The sequence below is a fragment of the Phocoena sinus genome, chromosome 17, assembly GCF_008692025.1.
Source record: "Phocoena sinus isolate mPhoSin1 chromosome 17, mPhoSin1.pri, whole genome shotgun sequence".
In the NCBI taxonomy this organism is placed as follows: Eukaryota; Metazoa; Chordata; class Mammalia; order Artiodactyla; family Phocoenidae; genus Phocoena; species Phocoena sinus.
This window is the reverse complement of record NC_045779.1, coordinates 8,406,961-8,424,903: the sequence shown is the minus strand read 5'-3', so window position 1 is coordinate 8,424,903 and position 17,943 is coordinate 8,406,961. Positions and strand designations below refer to the sequence as shown.

At 39.5% G+C, this 17,943-nt stretch overlaps 1 protein-coding gene across 9 annotated transcripts in view; it reads left to right on the top strand.

Moving 5' to 3' along the window:
* ASPH (aspartate beta-hydroxylase) overlaps window positions 1-17,943 on the top strand; it is a 267,950-nt gene that overhangs the window by 163,116 nt on the left and 86,891 nt on the right. For all 9 annotated transcript variants that reach the window (XR_004346438.1, XR_004346436.1, XR_004346437.1 and 6 more), the window contains 4 exons: window positions 1,268-1,404; window positions 3,949-4,047; window positions 6,067-6,156; window positions 11,230-11,367. Coding sequence is in view for 4 of the 9 variants with exons in the window: in XM_032609812.1 (XP_032465703.1) it covers window positions 1,268-1,404; window positions 3,949-4,047; window positions 6,067-6,156; window positions 11,230-11,367 (464 nt within the window). In the remaining 5 variants the exon portion in view is untranslated. The remainder of the gene's footprint in view (window positions 1-1,267; window positions 1,405-3,948; window positions 4,048-6,066; window positions 6,157-11,229; window positions 11,368-17,943) is intronic.

Here is a 17,943-nt window from a genome sequence, read left to right as displayed (position 1 = left end):
TGGGCTACCATTTGAGAGGGCAGTCTTCTCAGGAGAGGAGAACTTTCAAAACAAAGTCATGGAAGCAGATGCAAACTATTATATATAGGATGGATAAACAACAGTGTCCTACTGTATAGCACAGGGAGATATATTCAGTATCCTGTGATAAATCATAATGGAAAGAATATTTAAAAAAAAAAAAGTGGAAGGGGCGGGGAGGACATGGCAGCAGGACGGACTCTCACCTGGGCCTTTGTCCTTTGTTGTTTATCTATTTTATATAGAGTGGTGTGTATATGTTAACCCCAAACTCCTAGTTTATCTCCTGCCCCTTCCCCTTAGGTAACCATAAATTTGTGGTTCAACAGGGGAAGTTTAAAAGCATCAGAAAAGTGAGCCCAAGTGGGGCAGGTGGGGGAGGAGGGGTACAGAGAGGTAGAGTCAGATTTATTAGTGAAGGAATGAAAGGCTGAGCAAACCATCCCAGACTGGTGAGGAACGGGGAGCGGCCTGTGAGGTGAGTTGGTGGTGTTTTATGCCAGTTTTCCTGTTACTGGAGCGTCCAAATGCATTCGCTCATTGATGGTCCTACCATGTCTTGTCTGATTTTCAGTTTATGGTCAACAAAGCCCTTTAGGTAATTAATTTTGTCATGTGGACTCTCATTTTGCACATTCTCCCTTATACAATTTGTCTTTCCAACTGTGGAGAGGAGTGATGACAGTTGGCTCCTGAAATCTTCAACGTGCATCCAACAGCCTTAAAAACGACTTGAAGCTAGGTTTTCATGACTTGTGTGTGCATAGGCCCCTGTCGTCCACCAGAGGGTCCCCTAATACTGGATGATGTCTCCTTTACTCCAGGACTAGGTCATTACTGAGAGAAGAGGACAGCATAGTACTCTTATTTGCCTGTCCTGTAGTCATAATTTTAATGATAATAAACCAAAAATATCCCAGTAAACATTTTTCAATAAGGAACTGGTAACTAAAACTTTCTTAAGAGGGAATTTGACATAAAAGGGGAAATGTTGACAAATTCAGAAAACAGGAGTGTCTTTAAAGGATTTATACTCAGCGTTATATTCAGTATCTGTTTATGGGAGTGACTGATGCCTCTGCAGCTGCAGGATGAAATTCGAATGCGTACTTAGCCATCAGTATCTAGAATCAGATTTAAGCTGGTCCTCAGGCTCTGTTGAGGAGTCTCTTACGATTTGTAGTCTCAACACAGAGGTGTACAGAATCTGCTTTTATTTCTATTTTTTTTTCTTCCCACCAATCAGGTCACATGAGGGGTTCCCTGCTTACTCTACAGAAATTAGTTCAACTATTTCCCGATGACACTTCCTTAAAGAATGACCTTGGAGTGGGGTACCTCTTGATGGGAGATAATGATAGCGCCAAGAAGGTTTATGAAGAGGTAAGCAAGTAGCAGTTTGCTACTAACAATGAATCAGATTATTTTGAACGTGAAGTTCTTATCTTATTTGTAAATTGCATTTAATACACCTAATCACTCAATCTCTTTAAGTTAAATCAAATTTGTCTCATTATAGTTGACATATCCTAAATTTTTTTATCTCCCTTTTTTTTTTCCACTTCATCAGAAGATTTTAAATTTTAGTTAACACTTGGTACATCGAAACCTTCAACCTATAATTGTGATTTTTTTTTTTTTTTTTTTGGCGGTACGCGGGCCTCTCACTGCTGTGGCCTCTCCCGTTGCGGAGCAGAGGCTCCGGACGCGCAGGCTCAGCGGCCATGGCTCACGGGCCCAGCCGCTCCGCGGCATGTGGGATCTTCCCGGACCGGGGCACGAACCCGTGTCCCCTGCATCGGCAGGCGGACTCTCAACCACTGCGCCACCAGGGAAGCCCAATTGTGATCTTTTTAAAACTTATATATTGATATTTATCAGTCCACAAGCAGCCTTTCTAAAAGTGTTCTTTGTGATAGGAAAAGGAACTGAAAAACTTATGAGCTTAAACTCATGAACTTAAAAACACTAATCTTGTACGTTTTTTACTAAAAGACCAAACTAGAGAGAGACTACAGAACGCAAGCCTTTTGAGCACACGAAATAAATGACTCACCTTTCAGAGGGCACTGACTACCTGATCTTCTAGCAAGGATACCTTTAAAAGGATGTCTGCCTTATAATGGATGCTCTAATGAATAACTGCTAAGTCACAAGTAACTATGTAATCTAGAGAACTATGACTCCTTCAAGCAATGAGGGGCGTCGTTTGGTACAAGTTAAACAGGATACCAAATGAACTTTGAAGCTGGACCAAGTTAATGCATCTGTAAAAGAAAGATGAACACGTTTACTTGTTATTCTTTACTTTAGGCCTCGGGATCAGTGGTTTTCAGGCTGGTGCACTTTGCATCAAAATGCAAATGTCCCGGGCTTCCCTGGTGGCGCAGTGGTTGGGAGTCCGCCTGCCGATGCAGGGGACACGGGTTCGTATCCCGATCCGGGAAGATCCCACATGCCGCGGAGCGGCTGGGCCCGTGAGCCATGGCCACTGAGCCTGCGCGTCCGGAGCCTGTGCTCCGCAACGGGAGAGGCCACAACAGTGAGAGGCCCATATACCGCAAAAAAAAAAAAAAAAAAAAAAAAAAAAAAAAAAATGCAAATGTCCCTACTCAGTAGAGACGATATGAGTCCTTCTATTTTTAAAATGCTGTCAGGTATAGTGATTTCATACTCAGTCTCGAGACTGGGTCCACCCACAAAGTGGTGCTTTCCTCCTTTTATTGCCATTGGTCCCATAATTGGGAATCACTGGATTTGAGTGAAATCGAACCCCTTTGGGTTTTGCGTAGAGGAGGGATAAAATCTGACTTAGGATTTAGTGTGTCCTTTCAGGACCCACGTGGAGAATGGGTTACAGGAGAGTGGGGCTGGGGTTCGAGGATCGGCAGTTAGAAGGCTCCTGTAAGAAGGTAGCAGAGAGATGATAGACTTGGACCAGGATGGCAGCGGTGGAGGAGGTGACAAGGAGTTTGATTCTGAATATATTGTGATGGTATCATTGGCTGGATTTGCTAGTGGATGAGGTACAGGCGCAGATGCAAGATGGAAAACACTAAAATATTGGCAGAGTGCACTGTGGACTCACCAAGAGTATGGGGTCCCTGCCCAGCACACTTACTCCTTCTGTGTAAAAGATCCCATGACTCCCTTTTCCTACTCAGGCTCAAGGGTGAAGAGAAGCTGTAGGATAGTCATCTTTTCTCTACATGCGTTCAGCTCAGACCTTCTTCACCCTTCACTCCTGGTCTGTAAACTAGTTTCTCTGAGCAGCTTCACAAGTTGAATGTTGTTTTGGTTTCTCACTGCTAATATTTACTTTAGAGGCATTTTGCGTAATTTATCTTTAATCATAGTAAATGCATATGATAATAAACCATGAACTGATTGATATTTACCTGGCTTTTATCACAGAATATTGGATTTGGTCACCACTTTATCCTCAGTCCTTAAAATAGTCTGGGTGTTCAAGAAATTTATGATGGATCGTGATATATTTTCAATGCAAATCTACATTTTCTCGTAATTAAGGCAATGTGTAAAGCATGTACATAAAGAAACGTGTAATAACCATTTGGAGTTGACTTCAAGTAAAGCTAATTGAAAGCAGTTTTTCCTGATCGCTACAAAAATACTGAAGTCGTGAAACTGACAGAGGTTTTGCTGATTTGCATCGTTAAAGCGATGCTTTGATGGTCATTGCCTTTTCATTCATTTCTTCATTCTTGGAGAACATTTTGAGTTGAGGGGAATTGGGGCCATTTAAGCCTAAGGTATTGCAATGAGAAAAAACACTATAGCATTTTAAGCTATAACATCATAATCCAGTCCAAGGACTGTACAGCAAAGCTAATTAAAATTTGTTGTGATGGTCATTTGTAGAACTCATAGTCCGTCACAATAGCTTTTCGTTTTCTTTGAGTTTAGGTTCTGAATGTGGCGCCTAACGACGGCTTTGCTAAAGTGCATTATGGCTTTATCCTGAAGGCACAGAACAAGATCGCTGAGAGCATCCCCTATCTAAAGGTAACTCCCTCCCTTCCTCTGTTTTCCTCTTCTGATCCCTTTGAGTCATTTGGACACCCTTGATTATGTATTGTAGATTGATTGGCATGCACTGCTGACTCTTTTCAATGCTGAAATGTACACCCTTGGACCGTGACATTCACAGACAGTGTGGACCTTCAGCATAGTCAAGGGTATCAGAGGTAGAAGTACCAACTATGTGAGCAGAGACTATTTGGAAAAACTTTTATGAAGAAATTCCTAAAACTGCAGTTGTTATTAGTTGATAAAATATTTTAAAATATGGACAATGTGTTAACTGTTACTTTTACAATTTAATTATACATTGAAATGACTTTGAACAGGGCTCATGGAAACCTTTACAAAGCAAGGTAACCAATGCAGACTGAATAGGTCAAATCCCCAAGAGCCTGATAGCCTTAAAGACTCAGATTAAAATATGCTATCATTTTTTTCTCACATAAAAATTGAAGTTCACCAGAATCACATTTGGTCTGGCTCAGGGGTCTCCAACAGAACTTACTGCCACAAAGGAAATGGTCTTTATTTGTATTCTCTAATATGATAGCCACTAGCCACACGTGACTTTTGAGCATCTAAAATGTGGCTGGTGTGACTGAGGAGCTGAATTTTTTATTTTAATTGTCATTTAAATAGTAACACTAGCTACTAGCTACCATATCAGCCAGGTAGCTGACTGACTGCTTGTGAACTTTAAGTAGTACTTTTGTGATCCACCTTTGTGATCTCTTTCTTTCACATGACTTTGATCCGAGATCCCAAATAGCGACCCACTGATTGCAAGTAGCTTGCGTGTTCTATTTGGCCAGCATAATTCTCTTAAAAACAATTTTAATTGCTTGCCTTAGTTGAAAATCTGAACATTTTGTATAATCATGCAGATTTCTGGTGTCTCTGGAAAGTTCACATGTGGCCCACATCTCAGCACAGGAGCTGAGCAATGGTATCCCCTTGAGGTGGGCATGCAGCCCTCAGTCGGTCTTGGCTGTCACCGGGCCTCTGCAACCTGCCTGTTCCCTACCATAACCCTGTGGGCATGTGGGTTTTTCTGATTTAAAGCGTTCCCCTTAGATTTCCTTTCATATAATAAGTACTCTCCTGGCTCAGAGGTGAGGAAGTGGAGCGCAGGGTTGGTTAGTTAATGAGCAAAAGGGCGTTTATTTGAATGTCAGTCAGTCAGAGCCGAGATCACAGCTCTCCTCTCATGAGTGATGCTTCTGTTCCGTGCTCTTTTCCAACGTTATGCAAATAAAATTTCTTCTGAGTAAAAGATAACGGGCTCCTTGTGAAGAGGCCTCAAAGATGCAGTTTCGTAGACATTCACATACGTTGTATCTTCATCCTTCTTTTACTTTTCTAAATTCATTCTCTTGCTTTAATATTTTCTCTCTTCCTGATTTCTACATAAATTTAAATTTCAGTTCTTTTGTGGACAGTGGGGATGGAAATCAGCTGAGTGTTTTAGGATAGGAGGTGTTTAATAAAATTAAAGATTCCAACTGGCTTTAATCCTGTTGTATGTTCTGTCAAAGATTTCATTGAAAAGTGAGGACACATTTGTTTTGAGTGGAAAAAAAATATTATTTGCAGTTGGGTCTCTATCATTTCAGACATCTGTGAGCAACTAACCATTTTGGTTCAGGGATAAAAAAGCCTCTAGATGACATATGGTCAGATTTGGAGAGCAAAATAAATGTGATAGAAACTCGGACAAAGAAATTCTTTGAAAGATTGAAATACGATTGCGCCTGCAGAGACAGTTCCCCAAGCCTCAGGCTGATTTTGTGGGGTATTCCACTGTTAATTGATGATGAATATATTGTTAGGTTGGAATTTATCACCTCCTTTTGGCTTTGCATTGTAAATGTTGACCAGTAACCTAATTGCCAAACCTTAATATTGAGGTGATTTTCTGATTCTTAGAAAACATTAAGTCAGTCAATGAATTAAATCTGGTATTTAATTCTTTCATAAATACTGGCACTGTCCTTTCTACAGGAAGGAATAGAATCTGGGGATCCTGGCACTGATGATGGGCGATTTTATTTCCACCTGGGGGATGCCATGCAAAGAGTTGGAAACAAAGAGGTAATGCGTTCGTGAACTTTTTGTTCTCTTTAACGGAAGATAGAGGAGGGGGAAAGTATTTCTATGAGAGAGTTACAATTGAAAAAAATGTGTTAAGCATAAACTTTTGAAGGTGGTGATTTAAACTTTTTGTAACAACCTGACAGTTCTTACCAAATCCTATAAAGAATTTTTGGGATTTGACTTTTATAATTTCTTTCAAGAAAGTATCTGAATAATCGTGAGTAGCCTGTAAATTAGTGTGCCTGTGTGTATGTCTGTGCGTGTACCTAGAGATAGATATTGCCTTGAAAAAATATTTTTAAAATTATGAAATGAAGAGATGTGTTTGAAATATTGAAAATATTTTTGAGATAATTTTACAGTTTGCCTAGATTTATTTTTATTTTATTTTGGAATTTAAAAAGTAGTTATTTTTAGAATGAAGTCTTTATTCAGCTGATTCCTAAGCACACTGAACCCAGTAGTTAATTGTGTAATTTACCTTCCAAGATATTTAATGCCAAGTTGAAGATGAATACCTATAGCTATAATAATGACTGCTATTGACACAGGAAATATAGCAGCTAAAGCAAATCACATGTTTTCTTTGTGATTATTCCTTTTTTTCTGAGTACAGTGTCAGCTTCTTTAAACATAACATTTGGTCATTAATCATGACATCATACAATGTAAATTCCCAAACTCTCACCATCCACTGTGGTTCACACACCATTGCCGGGCTGTCCTTCACCATCGCGTGGCTCTAGGCTGGGCTGTCCTTAGAGTCGGGGATCAAAGGCTGTAGTGAGTCCTTGGCTTTTTGTAACCATGCATTCCATATATGTAATAAAGTGACATCTAAGGATAACATAGCTTCGGGTTTCTAAAATTAATAAGAACATGGGACCATTTGGACAATTGAGGGTTCGTTGGAGCAAGGGGTTTTGTGATGGGGTAATTGCCGGCTAGTGACAGGAACCAATTTCGGGTAACAGAAATTTGGATAATTGACACTGTTTTCTTTATACATTTCTGTGTATCTATACCTTCCCCCCTCTGACCTACCAGTCAATCAACTGGAATAGAATGAGAAATGAGAGGCAAAGAGAAAGAAGGGAGAAGAAATTGCTGATCAGTACGCACTTTTGTGTTCCTTCATTCTTTTAAGATGTAAATGCCTGGTACCTCCTTTGAATGAGAGCGATAAGAAAGATTTTGCTACAGTATCTAACACTTGATAAGTGTCCATATGTGATTGCTATAAATGTAATTGTCACTAATTAATTTACCTTTTAACATCTCATGGTCCAGGACAAAGGCAGATAAAAGAAGTCTGTGATTTATTCTCACATCTTAGATGAAAACAGCCCTTACTTCAAGGGCAAAGAATTCACTACTACACATTGTTAGGGGCTTGGGATTTGAACCTATGGGATTGTTCTATCAGCTTAATTATCATTAAGATGCAAAGAACAGCACAGTTCTTGAATTTAAATGCTCACAAAGATTCATCCTTATAGGAGAAACAAGCCTATAGAAATCCCACGTTAGCATATTCTCCATATTAGATGTTGAGTCTGAGTTGACTCTCGTGCTCTTGAGTTTTCATATCGGGAAGCAACCCTCCTTCATGCTCTTAAGCTCTGCTCCAGGCATGAAAAGAGAAGCAAACCCACAGCCTCTGTGCTGCAGAAGCTGACAATAAAGTAGTTTTGACTTTTCTCACGGGATCATTTCGTATGGGCAGGAAGTGGGAGAAAGACCAGTCGTGATACTCTTGTAGCAATTCAGCCTCAGCTTTTCCCAGAATTTCTGTAACTCCCAAATCCACATTCGAGCTCCCGTCTCCTACTCAAAGTCCACAATCTACTGCCTGCCTAGTTTCTCCACACGATGCCGCAGTGACAACTCACTTGTTCTCCTCTAAACGACGTTTCTTCCTGGGTTCTGGCTCTCATTGGATGGTATTGCCAGCTCCCAGGATCCAGACTTGAATCAGCTTAGCTCCGCCCTTTCCTGTGACAAGCCCCCTCCTCACTCCAGTCCGGTCAGGTCAGTCAGCTTCTTCGGAGGTCTGGCGTCCATCTCATCTTCCCTCTTGCTTGGTCGGTGTTCTAATTCCAGCCTTTGTTACCGTCCACCTCTGTGATGGCTGCGAGAACCTGGCTGTCATTTCCTGATTTAGTCTTACTTTCTTCCAGGCATCTTGGGCTCAAGAACCCCATGGTGCAAAATAGAAATAAAGCCCTCTTCCCAAACGATGGCGTTCATGGTTCTCCCAGGCCAGTTGAACCACCTGTTCTCATCACAAGTGTGTGTCCCATGTCCCACTGTGCACCACGCTCCAGGCAGAACAGGCTCCGGCTGGGGTCACGTTCCACGGGCCCCAAACGTGGCCTGGGCTTTGCTGAGTTAGACTCTCTTGACATACTATTTCTATGTAGTTCTACGTAGCTATGTAGTGAGTGTGTGTGTGTGTGTGTGTGTGTGTGTGTGTGTGTGTGTGTGTGTGTAAACTATACCTGGCATTAATTTGAAGTATAGTAGACATTGATATAGACCATATTTAACAAGGTACCCAGGTATGCTTTCTGTCTATTTTAGTATTTCTGTAAAGAGGACATTTTCAGAGGATTCTAAAAACTTGATCATGGATTTTCTAGCAACTTTTATTGTGAGGTAGTCTAGATGTTTAAAAAAAAAAAAAGCAGTCTGGCTGAACTCATTGGGTCCCCTATATAATTGAAGGTATCATTGAAGATGATTTTTTAAAATTTTGAATATATCATTTCACAGTTTTGTTTCTCTAAAAGTTAAATGGCAGAGGGTATAAAACCAAGGGCCCTGTTTGATGCACTTTGAGTGTCAGAAAAGCTCTTATGGGCAGTTAAACATGCCCCCGTAAGCAAAGTCTCTTGCCCAGACATTCAGCCTGGTGAGTGTTAAGGCCAAGACTGAAATCTAAGACTTGTAACTCCTGAACTAGAGTTATAAGTTTTTCTATAATATGTATATTAATATAATATGATAATAATATATTTTCCTATAAGAATTTTTCTCACTACTCTAACAATATGCCCAGTCCTTAAAATGAATTGCTGATGATTAAAAATCTAATGGACTGTAAGAGTTTCCAAAAATCATCTGTTGTAATTAATAATGTTGTTTAGGGCTTCCCTGGTGGCGCAGTGGTTGAGAGTCCGCCTGCCGATGCAGGGGACACGGGTTCGTGCCCCGGTCCGGGAAGATCCCACATGCCGCGGAGTGGCTGGCCCGTGAGCCATGGCTGCTGAGCCTGCGCGTCCGGAGCCTGTGCTCCGCAAACAGTGAGAGGCCCGCATAGCGCAAAAAAAAAAAAAAAAAAAAAAAAAAAAAAAAATGTTGTTTAATACTGAAAATTATAGGGAACAAAATCCTAAATTTAAATTGGACAAAAATAACTGAAATAGTCAATTTAATTTCAAAGGTAAAATGCTATATTTTTTGAAATCAATGAACCGTGAGCCGTTTTTAAAGAAATTACTTTATGGTTACCACTTACATGTATTTCAAGGAAAACATATAAGTGATTAGTATATACATTCTTAATTTGAGATATTATTGAGAAAGATAATTAAGTAAGAAGATCCCTTGTGATAGTTTTAAGTGTTTCTTTTAATGATACAAAGATAGAAAGAAAGAGGAATAAATTGCCAATAAATTGCCCTGGGTGATAATTCAACATATTTAGTCTTTTTAAATCTCAGATCGAGCATTTGTAAAATGGAGCTATTTGGGGTTATTGGAAAGAGCAAATGAAATTACGCATGCACAAGCTAGTAGTAAGCTGAAAAGTGTTACTGAAAATAGGAGTGGTTCTGCTATCACACTTGATTTTTCTAACGAAGGAAATTTTTTGACTTATGAATTTTAAGAGACTTAAAAGTTACTATTTCTTACATCTAAAGTAAGATGAGGTTTTATGAAGATACTCTTCTATCTTCTTACTCTGCCTGATATTAACTGCCTGTTTTCATTGATCAAAATATGTATTTGAAATCACTCTTCAAAAGTAATCTTTAGATCAGAATTAAAATAATGGAGGCGATACCATTAGGCACTCTCCTAGAACCGTCTTCCAGTCTAAAGACAATGGGGTGAGCACGGTGCAGGAGGCATGTGGGGAGGGCCCCTGGGAGAGGACGCGGTTCGGGCATCCTTTGAAGTGTACGTGTGGAGCTGCAGACTGCAGCCTGCTGTCCCTGAAAAGGCTAGCTAGTCTTCTTGGAGGCAAGGTGTATCATGTTACAGCTAGCCTGCAACCGCAAATGTTATCCCTTATGGCAGGAAGAAAAAATACTAGGAACAAAAATTCCCTTCTGAAAAAATCTAACGTGGGCTATCACTCTATTTACTGCTAACTCAGAATAATATTTTCTTTCGGTCTGCTTCTTTAATGGAGGATTTATACTTCGTTACATTGGGGCAGCCTTCTTCATGTGGACGTGAGAAGACTGTTCATGTTGCTGTCCGGGAATTCCCTGGTGGTGCAGTGGTTAGGACTCCCCGCTTCCACTGCAAGGGGCACGGATTCAATCCCTGGTCAGGGAACTAAGGTCCAGCATGCCACCAGGCGTGGCCAAAAAAACAAAACAAGGAAGTTGCTGTCCTTCTTAACATCCCAATTCAGTAAATGCAGATATCTGTGAAGAAATGATGAAACTCATACTCCTTTCCTTTGAAAGGAAACACAGACTTTAAGAAATGAAAGCTAAAATATAAACATAGTCCCCTTTTGTGTCTTAAATGATTTATCCACTCAGCAAAGTCCTAGATTCTGCTGGACACTCCGGGGAGACCAGTGAGTGCAGTGGAGTCCTGTGTTCAGAGAGCTTTCAGCCTAGGAGTGAAAATAAAAAACACACATTTATTTAAAATAATAGGTCATAATCAGAGACCCAATCAAATAACAGTATTTTTGCCAGTGTAACAGATTTGGGCACCTGACTAGCAAGCTCTTTATTTAAAAGTCAGACCTTGTTTTTAGGGACTTTAATTGTAAAATTAGTGAAACTGCTTCGTTTCGAGTTCAGTCTTTCTGAACTCTTCCAGGCATATAAGTGGTACGAGCTTGGGCACCAGAGGGGCCACTTTGCATCTGTGTGGCAGCGCTCACTCTACAACGTTCATGGACTGAAAGCCCAGCCGTGGTGGACCCCCAAGGAAACGGGCTACACGGAATTAGTGAAGGTGAGTGTTAACTTTGTCGAGTCCTTGTCTGTCTCGTCCTCTAAATTCAAAGACGGCTTCTCATGGAAAGCAATGTCAGGGAGGAGATAGATTTTCTTTCCAGTGGCATTTGCAGAAAATATGGCAAAAAGGATCTTCATCCCATCAGCCAAGAGTTTAGGTGAGATGGTGAAGAAAGAAATTTGTTGAAGAACAGATCTCAAATATTTTGGCTTTAGGACCCCTTTGCACTCTTAAAACTTACTGAGCACCCCAAGGAGTTTTGTGTGTGTGTGTTGGGGGATTATATGTATCAATATAATTTTTAGAAATTAAAACTGAAAGGAAATTTAATCTTTTAAATGACTTCTATGAAAATAAAATAATAACTCCATTACATGTTAACATCAATAAGTTTAAAAAATACATTTTCAAAGCAAAAAAAGTGAAGTAAGAAGATGGGAATTGTCATGTATTTTTACAAATCTCTTTGGTATCTGGCCTAATGGAAGACAGGAGGGTTCTCACCACTCTTTCACCCATAAGTCCAGAAGCGTCCTGAGTGCAGGAGCTCCTGTCCTCATGGAACTGGGGTGCACAGCCTCCTGGCCTGTGGACAAGCGCACCCACCCAAAAGCACATCAAATCTTGTGGTTCAAGAGGTTTATAGAGCTTAATCTGCAACACCCATGTCCATTCCCAGTGGTGGGTGGGCTGGAAGTTCCAGCCTTCTAATCACCTGGTCTTTCTGGTGACCAGCCCCATCCGGAGGCTATCTGGGGCCCCATGCTAAGTTGTTTTATTAGCATAAATTCAGGTGTGCTCAAAAGGGGTCCTTATGAATGACAAAAGTCACTCCAGTTATTCAGGAAATTTCATGGGTTTTGGGAGGGAACTGGAAACAAAGACCAGATATATTTCTTATATTATCCGAAGCTACCCTCTGGGTTTTGAGCACAGATCCCTTCTAACAAAAGAATCCTAACAGTTAACAGACGTGGGCACATTACTAGATCTCGTTCAGTCATTAATAATAATGAGTCCAGTCCATTCTCACATTATATGAAAGTACCTCCCAGGGCAAGGCCACTCAGGTTGGCAGGCCTCCGTTAGATCTCATAAGTTCCAAAAGTAGGAGTGGTCTTGGCAACATATGGCTTTACCCTTTCAGACATCTGGTGTAGCTGAGCTAAGAGACAATATCTTGCCCTGAGCCTCTTCGAGGTGTTAATGTAATATTGGATTTCCCTCATTACATACCCTATTTATTCATCCTCTTACCTTCAGCTATTATTTCTCCTTTTCTTCATTTATACCCTAACTTTTCCATCCTTGGAAAGGACATTAAGTTTGGCCACTGTGCTGGTCTGGATTGCAGGCAGCTGTACTAGTCTAGCAAATGCCTCCTCTCAGTTCACTCTCATTCAGGTGGGGTAGGGTTACCCAGGGGCAAAACTCGTGGGCTGTTTGTCCCACCAGGCAGTATAGCTACATTCACTCATCGGAGAGAGGTGAGAAGGGAAAAGCAAGAGTGACAAAATATTGATAATTTTGGAATCTAGGTGATGGATATATAGAGGTTTCTTATACTCTTTTCTCTACCTTTAAGTATATTTTTACATTTTTCATATTTTTTTTGTTAAAGAACATCTAGTTCTTTAAGACCTATAAGACTTCACTGATCAATTTGGTTTACTGGGGAAAAGAAATTTTCAATGAGGTTTCAATAAACGTATATTAAGTGAGTCTTCCTAGACCACGTTTATTCTATATTTTATTATAAGATCAGAATACAAAAATCAATTGTATTTCTTTACACTAGCAAAAAAAAAAAAAAAAAAAAAACCCACTCCCAAAATGAAATTAAGAAAACAATTCCATTTGCAGTAGCTTCAAAAAAGAATATAAGATACTGTATTAGCTTGATATACCTTCAGTAGCAAAGTATCACAAACTAATTGTCTCACAGTTCTGGAGGCTATAATTCCAAGATCAAGGTGTCAGCTGGGTTGCTTCCTTCCAGGGGCTGTAAGAGAATCTGTTCCATCCCTCTCTCCTAGCTTCTGGTGGTTTTCTGGCAACCTTTGGAGTTGTGACCTATAAATTTCTGCCATCATCTTCACATGGCATTGTCCCTGTTTGTGTATCTGTCTCTGAATTTTCCCTTTTTATAAAGGACACCCTTTGTAAAAGACACCAGTCATATTGGATTAGGGCCCACCCTAATGTCTTAATTTTAACTTTATTACATCTGTGAAGACCCTATCTCCAAAAAGGGTCACATCCTGAGGTACTGGGGGAGTAAGATTCAACATGTAAATTTGGGGGTCATCATCCAACTCTTAAAAGATACTTAAGAATAAATCTTACAAAGTGCAGGATGTACACTGAAAACTATGAAATTGTATTGGAGGAAATTTCAAACCTCTGAAGAAATGGAAACACATTCCATGTTTATGGACCAGAAAACTTGATATTAAGATAGCAATATTTCCCAAGTTGATCTAAACTTTCAACACAATCTCTATCAGAATTCCACATGGCTTTTTTTTCTTTTATGGAAATTGACAAACGGATCCTAAAATTCGTATGAAAACACAAGGGACCGATAGCCAAAACAATTTTGAGAAAGAACAAAATTAGAGAACTTAGACTTGCCAGTTTCAAAACTTACTACATACAAATTAAAGTAATCAAGACAGTGTGATAGTTCCATAAGGATAGACATATAGATCAGTGGAATAAGAATTGAAAGTACAGAAATAAACCCTTACATTTATGATTAATTGATTTTTGACAAAGGTGCCAAGACAATGCAAAGGGGAAAGAACTGTCTTTTTCACAGGTGGTCCTGGGACAATTGGATATCCAAATGCAAAAAAATAAAGCTACCTCATACTATACATAAAAACAAACTCAAAATGGATATAGACCTAAATGTAAGAGCTAAAACTATAAAACTTGTAGAAGAAACCATAGAAGTGTTCATTAACATTATTGAGTTAGGCAATGGTTTTCTTGGGTGTGACACTGAAAGTACAAGTGACAAAAGACAAAATAAATTAGATTTCATTGAAACTTAAACTTTTGTGCTTTGAAGGACATGATCAATAAAGTGAAAGTAAAATCCATAGAATGAGAGGTACTATTTGCAAGTCATATATCTAACATATATATATATATGATATAATAAGAACTCTGAATATAATAAGAACTCTGATAACTCAATATAGAGACAGATAACTCAGTTAAAAAATGGGGAAAGATTTGAACACTTATTCAAAGAAGTTAATGAATGGCCGAGAAGCCTATGTAAAGGTGATCGATGACATTTGTCATTAGGGAAATGCAAATCAAAACCACAATATGATAGCATTAACCCTCACTGGGATGGCTGCAACAAAAAAGATGAACATTAACAAGTGGTAGCAAGTATGTGGAGAGACTGGAACCCTGGAACTTTGCTGGTGGGGAGGCAGAGGGGTGCAGCCACTTTGGAAAACGATTTGGCAGTTCCTCAAAATGTTAAACACAGAGTTAAGGCCCAGCAGTTCTTCTCCTAGGTGTATCCCCAAGAGAAATGCAAACATATGTTCACACAAAAATACGTCCCTGAATGTTCTTAGTAGCATTATTCATAATAGAAAAAAAGTGGCCAGTCACCCAAAGGTCCATCTAAATGATGAATGAAAGAATAAACAAAATGTAGTGTATTACACAATGGCAATAAAAAAGGAAGAAGTGCCAAGGTCCATGGTACAGCATGGATGAACCACGTGTTACATGATTCTATCTATATGAACTGTCTGGGAGGCAAATCAACAGAGAGAGGAAGGGGTGAGAGCCAGGGACTGAGGAGAGGGCCTGAGGGTGAGCAACTGCTCGTGAGTAAGGAGTTACTTTTTGGTGTGATGAAAATGTTCTAAAATTAGATAGTGTCGATGGCTCACAAGTCTGTGAATGCACTAAAAACCACTGAATTGTAAAAAGTTAATGGAGTGAATTTTATGGTATGTGAGTTATGTCTCAATAAATCTGTTAAAAATTGGGAAACTGTGATATATATGTTGTGGTTCAAGTATGTTGAAAACTAAACAGGTTTCTGGGGGTTGATGAAGAACACCTAACTTCACCATCAGTGAGGCAGGTTAGAGCATATGCTCCATAGCCATATTGCCGGGTTTTGTTGGTTTGTCTGTTTCGTTTGGTTTTTCACTAAAGTATAATTGATTTACAATATTATGTTAGTTTCAGGTATATAACATCATGATTCAGTATTTTTACAGTTTGTACTCCCTTAGAAGTTATTACAAGATAATGGCTATAACTCCCTGTGCTATAGAGTATATCCTTGTTACTTATCTGTTTTATACATAGTGGTTTGTATCTCTTAATCCCATACCCCTATCTTGCCCCTCCTCCTTCCCCTCTCCCCCTCAGTAACCACTAGTTTGTTTTCTGTATCTGTGAGTCTGTTTCTGTTTTGTTAGATTCATTTGTTTGCTTTATTTTCCACATGTAAGTGATAACATAGAGTATTTATCTTTCTCTGACTTATTTCACTATGCATAATACTCTCTAGGTCCATGCACGTTGCTGCAGATGGCAGAATTTCATTCTTTTTTACGGCTGAGTAATATTCCATTTTATATATATATATATATATATATATATATATATATATATATATATATATATATATATACCACATCCTCTTTATCCATTCGGCTGTGGATGGCAATACAGTGAAGCAGTTTAGAGCATTGACTCTGTAGCCACACTGCCTGGTTTTGAATTTTTGGTCTCATTCCTTAATAGCCATGTGACATTGAGCAACACTTCTTCATGCTTCTGTTTCATTATCTGCAAAGTGCCTGTGGCAACAGTGCTTGTTCCATGGCTGTTTATTTAATGAGTAGGTAGGAAGTGCTCAATAAACATTAGTTACTGTTATCATTTATAATTTTAATTTATGTGTTACCTTGTTTTCATAGGAAAGTATTTTCTAGTTTCTAAAAAATTAGTCGGAAAGCACATTTTGAAATTTTATGTATTATTGAAATAATAACATAACAGCCCTCGTGTATTAAATGCCTACTTGTAATCATTGTGCTGAACACTTCTGTATATAATACTTCTCATCTTTACAACAACTCTTCAAGATAGCTGTCATTGTACCCACTTATGTTTGAGTAAGTAAGGATTAGAGAAACTAAGATTTGCCCAAGGCCCTATATTTAATAGGTGAGGGCTGTGACTGGAACTGAGGCCTTCTTATGCTCGAGTCCGTGCCCTCACTGGTACCTCACTACGCCCTCAAAACTACTGAGGTCTGCTCTTACGTCTCGTGTTATTCTCCTTCTAGCCAATTAAATCTTTATTTCAGGGGGCTTCCCTGGTGGCGCAGTGGTTGAGAGTCGCCTGCTGATGCAGGGGACACGGGTTTGTGCCCCGGTCCGGGAAGATCCCACATGCCACGGAGCGGCTGGGCCCGTGAGCCGTGGCCGCTGACCCTGCATGTCTGGAGCCTGTGCTCCGCAGCGGGAGAGGCCACAACGGTGAGAGGCCCGCGTACTGCAAAAAAAAAAAATTATTAAAATCTTTATTTCAAAATTCTATTTCTCTGGGCTTGATTTCAGCCCTGCCTGTTTTAAGCTCTGCTTCATCTAAGAAGAAAAAAAGCAAGTCCTGGGCGTTAATCACAGGGTCCCCAGCAGCATAGAATCTCAGAGTGTGTGACAGCTGTGGGTTGTGATTGTAAAGTTAGCTTTACTTTACTAACTACCCGGATTTGCAGTAATGTTAATATTGTATATGTTATGACTTTAAAAAAAAGTAATTTCGGGTGACCACTCACCAGTAGTGAGTATGACAAGGCAGAACTTTCTGTGTGAGGAACCCAGGGCCCAGAACCATTTAGCTGACACACACTTGCACATCAAGATTTTTTTCCATTTTCAAATTACAGATTTGACTGTTATGGATCATGGATCATCACCCAGGCATTCATACTGTAAGGTGGAAACCTTCTAGATGGGGTAGCTGCCATGTTTGGCCAAAGTCCTATTAGAATACTTACCCAGATCTGGCCCTTACGTAATGATTAACTGCCATGCATAGCACATTTTCATTTAAATTATTTTCATTGTATGTTCCAGTGAGCTGTAGAGTGCAATTTTCTTGAAGGCACCGGACAATGTTCAGTAAAATGTTATCATCTGTGTTCTTCCATTTTGTTGAATTGTCATTGTTTCCCCTTATTGTGTAGCTTGCAATTTGGTAATTCCGTGCACTGGGGGTGTTAAGAGGCTGTGCAACTCGATGAAAAAAATTTAGAGAAAAATATTCCAGTAGAGTTTTCTCTTTTAGGCATATGTTCATTAAAATTGAGTACTTTTTTTGCCCAAATAACAAATATGAAAACCCTAAGTGTTTTGGGGATATTTAACGTAGAAATTGAAACAAAAATAGATTAATGTCTTTGCTAGGTTATAAATAGAAAAGGGAAAAGAAATCTCTTCCAGTGAGAGGAAAGCCATCATAGTTAAGAAGTTTGCTCTGCTTCTTTTTGAGATTAGCTTCTTGATCCAAATTATT